Here is an 8,319-nt window from a genome sequence, read left to right as displayed (position 1 = left end):
TTAAAATGTTAAAATATTAAAATATTAAAATATTAGAATATTAAAATATTAAAACATAAAAATGGGATTAAATATAAAAATAGGAAATTAGAAAATAGAAATCAATATGAAATTAGGAAATGAGAAAATAGGAATAAATATAAAAATAGAAAATTGCAAAGGAAAATATTTTAAAAAATCAAAATAAAAATACAAAAATATAACATTAAAAATTAAAATTAAAATATAAAAAGTATAAAATTAAAGCTATGAAAGCATAAAAATTAAAAATATAAAAATATAAAATTTTAAAAAAAGAATGGAATATAAAAATATAAAATTAAAAAATAAAATTGAATATGAGAGTAGGAAATCTAAAAATGAAAATAAATAGAAAAATGGAAAAATAGAAAATTAAAAGAGAGAATTAAAGGTAGAAATATAAAATCAACAATAGAATTGGATATGAAAGTAGGAAATTTAAAAATTGAAATTAATATGAAAACAGAAAATTAAAAATCGAATTAAATATAAAACAGGAAATTAAAGGGTCGAGGTAAATATAAAAAAATTGGAATTGGAACAAAATAGAAAATAGAAAACAGAAAATAGAAGGAAATGGAAAATTTAAACCAAGAATCGAATATAAAAAGTCAAATTTAAAAATAGAATTCAATAGAGAAATGTCAAATAGAAAACAGAAATAAATATAAAAACAGAAAATTTAGAAGTAGAATGAAATGTAAAAATAGGAAATTAAAAATGGCAATGAAGATAAAATTAGGAAATTAAAAATTAAAATGAAATATAAGAATAAGAAATATAAAAATAGAAATAAAAATTAAAGGAGAAAATTCAAACTAGAAATAGATGTAAAAATAGGAAATTAAAAATTAAGTTAAATGTAAACACAGGAAATTCAAAATCGAATGAAATATAAAATAGGAAATGCAAAGGTCGAGGGAAATACAAAAAATAAAATTTAAAATCGGAACAAAATAGAAAAACAGAAAATTGGAAATGGAAATATATAAAAAACCTAGAAAATTAAAATCTGGAATGCAATGGAAACAGGAAATGAAGAACAGAACTAAAATTAAAAATGTCAAATTTAAAAAGAGAATGAAATATAAAAATATCAAATTGGAAAATGACGAGAAAAAGAGGAAATTTAAAAATAGAATTGAGTGTAAGAAAAAGGAAATTTAAAATTCGGCCAAAAGATAAGAATAAAAAATTAGAAATGGAATGAAATAGAAAAATAGAAAATTAAAAATAGAATGAAATAGAAAATAGAAAATTAAAAATTGAAATAGAAAAATAGAAAATTAAAAATGGAATGAAATAGAAAAATAGAAAATTAAAAATAGAATGAAATAGAAAATAGAAAATTAAAAATTGAAATAGAAAAATAGAAAATTAAAAATGGAATGAAATAGAAAAATAGAAAATTAAAAATAGAATGAAATAGAAAATAGAAAATTAAAAATTGAAATAGAAAAATAGAAAATTAAAAATGGAATGAAATAGAAAAATAGAAAATTAAAAATAGAATGAAATAGAAAATAGAAAATTAAAAATTGAAATAGAAAAATAGAAAATTAAAAAATAGAATGAAATAGAAAAATAGGAAATTAAAAAATAAAGCTAGAAATATCACATTGATTAATTAATTAGAATCAAGTATAAAAGTAGGAAATTAAAACGAGAACTAAATATTAAAACATGACCTTTAAAACCAGAACGAAGTGTAAAAACTGAAATTAAAAATAGAACGAAAGAAGAAATTAAAAACCGGAACCAAAGGTGAAAATGGGAAATTAAAAAAAGGAATAAATATCAAAATAGGAAATTAAAAAAAGGAATAAATATCAAAATAGGAAATTAAAAAAAGGAATAAATATCAAAATAGGAAATCAAAACCCGAACAAATCATAAAAATAGGAAATAAAAGTAGAAATAAATCGCCAAATAAAACAATTAAAAGCGGAATTAAATATTCGAAAATAGGAATAAACATAAAACCAAAACGAGAGCGGAATATAAAAATGAAATTAAATACCTCGATTATGCGTGAAAAATAATTGGTTGGTTAATTAGAAGGAATATTACCGTGTTGATTAATTAATTACATCACGATTCACCAATATTAATTGCTATTATTAGAAAGGATTCTAACGAATTAATTCTATTTCTAGTCAAATTTACATAATGATGTATTTCTGTTGGATAGCATATTTCTGGAAGGACATCGTTAATGCTAACGATAATTAGAAGGCTGTCAAATATTAATTAATAATTAATAATATTGGTATTGATATTAATATTAATATTGGTGTTGATATTGGTATTTTGGTATTGATATTGATATTGGTATTTATATTGATATTAATATTGATGTTGATATTGATATTTATATTAATATTGGTATTGATATTGATATTGACATTGATATTGATAATGATATTGATATTGATATTCATCTTGATATTGATATTGATATTAATATCGGTATTGATATTGATATTTCTATTAATGGTATTGATATTGATATTAATATTAGTTAATGCTGATATTAGTATTCATCTCGATATTAATATTAATATTAATGTTAATTAAACAGGTTTCATTATCACCCACATTAATTCTATTCCTATTATTCGACGTAAGGAAATAAAAACGAATCAAAATTAAATGGATCCAGGGATCCGATCCGAGCGTCCTTCCCATCCCTGCTCCCGGCCCATCCCACGAGATGGCACCATCCCCTAAAAAAGGGCGGAAAATCCCTCCCCATCCCTAATTCTCTTCCCTCTCCTTATTTCCCGGGAAAAACAATGTCAATCCCTCCTTGAGGGGATTTTTGGGAATGTTTCAACCAGGGAAATTTTGTTCCCGTCGTTGTCAGCCGGAAGGTTTCGCAGCACCTGGAGGCAAATTCCTTGGAAAAGAATTCCTTGTCCAATCCGTCCGTGTCTTTTTCCTTAATTCCCGCTCTGGGATTGGATTCTTGGATTGTCCAGCCCGGCCTTGGACAATTCCAGGGATCCAGGGGAGCCACAGCTGCTCTGGGAATTCCAGCCCAGCTGCCAGGGAAATCCCACTCCCATTCCCAGCAAGTGCCCTGAAATTCCCGATTTCCCACTCCCATTCCCAGTTAAATCCGTGTTTGCATTCCCAGTAACTCACCCAGATTCCCTCATTTCCCATTCCCAGTATCTCCCCCAGAATTCCATGTTTCCCACTCCCATTCCCAGTGATCACCCACATTCCCACGTTTCCCATTCCCAGTTACATCCTTGTTTCCCGCTCCCAATCCCAGTAATCACCCACATTCCCACGTTTCCCATTCCCAGTTACATCCTTGTTTCCCGCTCCCAATCCCAGTTATCACCCAGATTTCCACGTTTCCCACTCCCATTCCCAGTTACATCCATGTTTCCCACTCCCATTCCCAGTGATCACCCACATTCCCACGTTTCCCATTCCCAGTTACATCCTTGTTTCCCGCTCCCATTCCCAGTGATCACCCACATTCCCACGTTTCCCATTCCCAGTTACATCCTTGTTTCCCGCTCCCATTCCCAGTGATCACCCACATTCCCACGTTTCCCATTCCCAGTTACATCCTTGTTTCCCGCTCCCATTCCCAGTGATCACCCACATTCCCACGTTTCCCATTCCCAGTTACATCCTTGTTTCCCGCTCCCATTCCCAGTGATCACCCACATTCCCACGTTTCCCATTCCCAGTTACATCCTTGTTTCCCGCTCCCATTCCCAGTGATCACCCACATTCCCACGTTTCCCATTCCCAGTTACATCCTTGTTTCCCGCTCCCATTCCCAGTGATCACCCACATTCCCACGTTTCCCATTCCCAGTTACATCCTTGTTTCCCGCTCCCATTCCCAGTGATCACCCACATTCCCACGTTTCCCATTCCCAGTTACATCCTTGTTTCCCGCTCCCATTCCCAGTGATCACCCACATTCCCACGTTTCCCATTCCCAGTTACATCCTTGTTTCCCGCTCCCATTCCCAGTGATCACCCACATTCCCACGTTTCCCACTCCCATTCCCAGCTAAATCCTTGTTTCCCTCTCCATTCCCAGTGACCAACCCAAATCCTTGCTTCCCTCTCTCCCGTTCCCACTAACTCGCCCAGATTCCCATGTTTCTCTCTCCCATTCCCAGTTAAATCCGCGTTTTTCTCTCTCCATTCCCAGTAACTCACCCAAATCCTCATCTCCCACTCCTGTTCCCAGTAACTCACCCAGATTCCCTTTTTTCCTGCTCCCATTCCCAGTTATCACCCAGATTCCCTCATTTCCCATTCCCTTTCCCGGTTATCACCCAGAATTCCTTATTTCCCACTCTCATTCCCAATGACCAACCCAAATCCTTGTTTCCCGCTCCCATTCCCAGTTATCACCCAGATTCCCACGTTTCCATTCCCATTCCCAGTATCTCCCCCAGAATTCCTTGTTTCCCATTCCCAGTTACCACCCAGATTCCCATATTCCCCACTCCCATTCCCAGTTACCACCCAGATTCCCACGTTTCCCATTCCCATACCCAGTTATCACCCAGATTCCCTCATTCCCCATTCCCATTCCCAGTTTCCACACAGATTCCCTCATTTCCCATTCCCAGTATCTCCCCCAGAATTCCATGTTTCCCAGTCCCAGTTACCACCCAGATTCCCATATTCCCCACTCCCATTCCCAGTTATCGCCCAGATTCCCTCATTCCCCATTCCCATTCCCAGTTTCCACACAGATTCCCTCATTTCCCATTCCCAGTATCTCCCCCAGAATTCCATGTTTCCCAGTCCCAGTTACCACCCAGATTCCCATATTCCCCACTCCCATTCCCAGTTATCGCCCAGATTCCCTCATTCCCCATTCCCATTCCCAGTTTCCACACAGATTCCCTCATTTCCCATTCCCAGTATCTCCCCCAGAATTCCATGTTTCCCAGTCCCAGTTACCACCCAGATTCCCATATTCCCCACTCCCATTCCCAGTTATCGCCCAGATTCCCTCATTCCCCATTCCCATTCCCAGTTTCCACACAGATTCCCTCATTTCCCATTCCCAGTATCTCCCCCAGAATTCCATGTTTCCCAGTCCCAGTTACCACCCAGATTCCCATATTCCCCACTCCCATTCCCAGTTATCGCCCAGATTCCCTCATTCCCCATTCCCATTCCCAGTTTCCACACAGATTCCCTCATTTCCCATTCCCAGTATCTCCCCCAGAATTCCATGTTTCCCAGTCCCAGTTACCACCCAGATTCCCATATTCCCCACTCCCATTCCCAGTTATCGCCCAGATTCCCTCATTCCCCATTCCCATTCCCAGTTTCCACACAGATTCCCTCATTTCCCATTCCCAGTATCTCCCCCAGAATTCCATGTTTCCCAGTCCCAGTTACCACCCAGATTCCCATATTCCCCACTCCCATTCCCAGTTATCGCCCAGATTCCCTCATTCCCCATTCCCATTCCCAGTTTCCACACAGATTCCCTCATTTCCCATTCCCAGTATCTCCCCCAGAATTCCATGTTTCCCAGTCCCAGTTACCACCCAGATTCCCATATTCCCCACTCCCATTCCCAGTTATCGCCCAGATTCCCTCATTCCCCATTCCCATTCCCAGTTTCCACACAGATTCCCTCATTTCCCATTCCCAGTATCTCCCCCAGAATTCCCTGTTTCCCATTCCCAGTTACCACCCACATTCCCTCATTCCCCATTCCCATTCCCAGTTTTCACACAGATTCCCTCATTTCCCATTCCCAGTATCTCCCCCAGAATTCCATGTTTCCCATTCCCAGTTACCACCCACATTCCTTCATTCCATGTTTCCCATTCCCAGTTACCACCCACATTCCTTCATTCCATGTTTCCCATTCCCAGTTACCACCCACATTCCTTCATTCCATGTTTCCCATTCCCAGTTACCACCCACATTCCTTCATTCCATGTTTCCCATTCCCAGTTACCACCCACATTCCCTCATTTCCCATTCCCAGTATCCCCCCCAGAATTCCATGTTTCCCATTCCCAGTTATCACCCACATTCCCTCATTCCCCATTCCCAGTATCCCCCCCAGAATTCCATGTTTCCCATTCCCAGTTATCACCCTCTGCTGCATCTTCAAGTGCCGCATTCCGCGCACCCGGAAGGAGATCGAGGCTCGCTACGCCCAGCGCCAGGCGGCCAAAAACTACGCCGACAAACTGGACACGGTGCCGCCCCTCAACGAGCTCACCGACATTCCTGGAGGTAATTCCCACTTTTTTTTTTTGGGAATGTGCCAGCGCAAAGTTCCTCCCGTGGTGCCACCGCCGAGATCCGCCCTCCCAGTGAGGAATGCGGGCAGCGCACGAGGATACTGGGATAAGATCCTTCGGCTAAGAGGGAAATTTTCTGTCGGTTTGAGTCGGAGTCGTTCCTTCGTTCCCAAATTCAGGTTGGAAAAGCCCCTCAAATTCATCAAATCCTATTTCCAGCCAAATCCCACTAAAAAATGCTGGGAAATTCCACATCTCCTGGGGTTTGAAGCCTTCCGGGGAGGGCGATTCCAGCACTTCCCTGGGATCCCTGGATTCCCGATCCTTAATCACTCTTCCAATTCGGAATCCTTTTTTTCCCCTGACATCCAATCTGAACCTTTCCTGGGAAAACTTGAGGCCATATCCCATATTCCCGTCCATTTCCGACCTTCAGCCTCCTGTCAGGGAGTTGGAGAGTGAAAATTCCGTATTTCGAATTCCCAGAGGGAATTAAGATTCATTTAAGGGCCAGCCCTTGGGTTGGGGGATACCAAGGACGCAAAGAGGAGTGGTTGGAATTCCACATTCCCGCTTTTTCCCGCTGGGATGGCCAGGAGGGTTTCTATCCGGCTCTCCGCTGCTCTCACTCTCCTTTCCTGATTCCGTAGGCTCTCCCGAAAATCTCCTCACTCTCTCTGGCCATGTCCAGTCCAGAGCTCTCCACTCCCTGCCTGTCCTGAAGGAAGAGGATGAGATGGTTCTCCAAGGAAATTAGGGATTGATTCCCGGCTGCCTGTGGCTTCTCTTTCCCAAGGGGATCCATCGACCCTTGGAGTTTCTGCTTCTCCATCCCTGGATTTTTCTCCTGTTTCCTCAACACCTTTTTATGGCTTTTTTTTCCCCCCTCTTTCCTGTGTCTCTCCAAGCTGTAATTCCATAAAAACGGTGTTTCCTTAATTCGGGATGTGCTGCTTCAATCCATGGGGGAAGAGGCAGATCCTAACCTTGTAGGAATTTAGGAATTCCTTGGAGAAATGTCGTCCTACACCAGCCAAAGGCAGAATTAGGAACTGAACAACGGGAATTAGCACAAATCCCGGGATTTCGGGGGTGTCCTGATACCTGGCCCTAAACTGGGGATTCCCAGGCCTCCCTCTGGAGCTGAACCCAAATTCCAGGAATGAATCCTTGTCCTTCCACTTCATCCTAATCCTTACATCCTTCACATCCAACTACTTTAAATTCCAAGGTCATCCAAAGGTTTGGAGAATCCAATCCCACCTCTCGGAGCAATCCCACGTGGAAAACGCCCACATTCCGGCAGGAAATCCAAGGATTCTTTGATGTGCTTCCCAAAAAACCCCAAATTCTGACTCCTAAGGATCAGTCGATCCCAGAGGATTTGAAGGATCACAGCTGTGGATAACAGAATTCCCAATCCATTCATTTGCTGTTGGATCCTCATCCCTCTGGAAAACCAAGAAATTAAGGATAAGAATATCCCGAAAAGACAGAAAGGGAATTCGGTTTCACCCCAGAATAAATTTGGATCTCCTGGAAAAATCCTTTCCATCCCACACATATCCATGGGCTCCATCCAAAGGTGGGATATTGGTGCGGATTTAATCATCCCACTGGAAATCAGGGATGAATTTCCACAATTTATCCCTAAGAAATGCGTTTCTTTGGAAGCGCTTTCACCCCGAGGAATATCCCGACTTCCTTTTGTCCAGTTAAATTTGGATCACCCACGGAAAATTCCGGAATTCTGCTGCTGCTCTTTGGTGGTGGCTCAGGAAAAGCTGTTCCTGGGAATTCCCGACCCTCTGGGATTTGGAAAATCCCCAAATCTGCCCAAATTTCCTGGAAGGAATTGATATTGGGATGGGAATCATCTCTTCCCAAGCCTGTTTTCCATATTTATGGATACGAATGTGGCAGCACGGATTTTCCAGACTTTATCCCTTTATCCATGGCGGGAAAAAAAAGATTCCAGTTTTTTCCATGGGAGGGGAGGTGCTGAAGCGGAAAAGGTAAATTGGGCCTTAAAAATTCCT

General features: G+C 40.1%; 1 protein-coding gene across 1 annotated transcript in view; it reads left to right on the top strand.

Annotated features, from left to right (window-relative positions):
• The window catches only part of TMIE (transmembrane inner ear), a 16,925-nt gene extending 9,706 nt beyond the window's left edge, over positions 1–7,219 (top strand). The window contains exons 3-4 of the mRNA XM_017746766.1: positions 6,123–6,272; positions 6,931–7,219. Coding sequence (XP_017602255.1) covers positions 6,123–6,272; positions 6,931–7,037 — 257 coding nt within the window. The 3' untranslated portion in view covers positions 7,038–7,219. The remainder of the gene's footprint in view (positions 1–6,122; positions 6,273–6,930) is intronic.
• The last annotated feature ends 1,100 nt before the right edge of the window (positions 7,220–8,319 follow it).

The sequence above is a fragment of the Corvus brachyrhynchos genome, unplaced genomic scaffold (assembly GCF_000691975.1).
Source record: "Corvus brachyrhynchos isolate BGI_N302 unplaced genomic scaffold, ASM69197v1 scaffold18, whole genome shotgun sequence".
NCBI classification, from domain to species: Eukaryota; Metazoa; Chordata; class Aves; order Passeriformes; family Corvidae; genus Corvus; species Corvus brachyrhynchos.
Note: the sequence above shows the minus strand (reverse complement) of the source record. Positions and strands in the feature narration are given on the sequence as shown.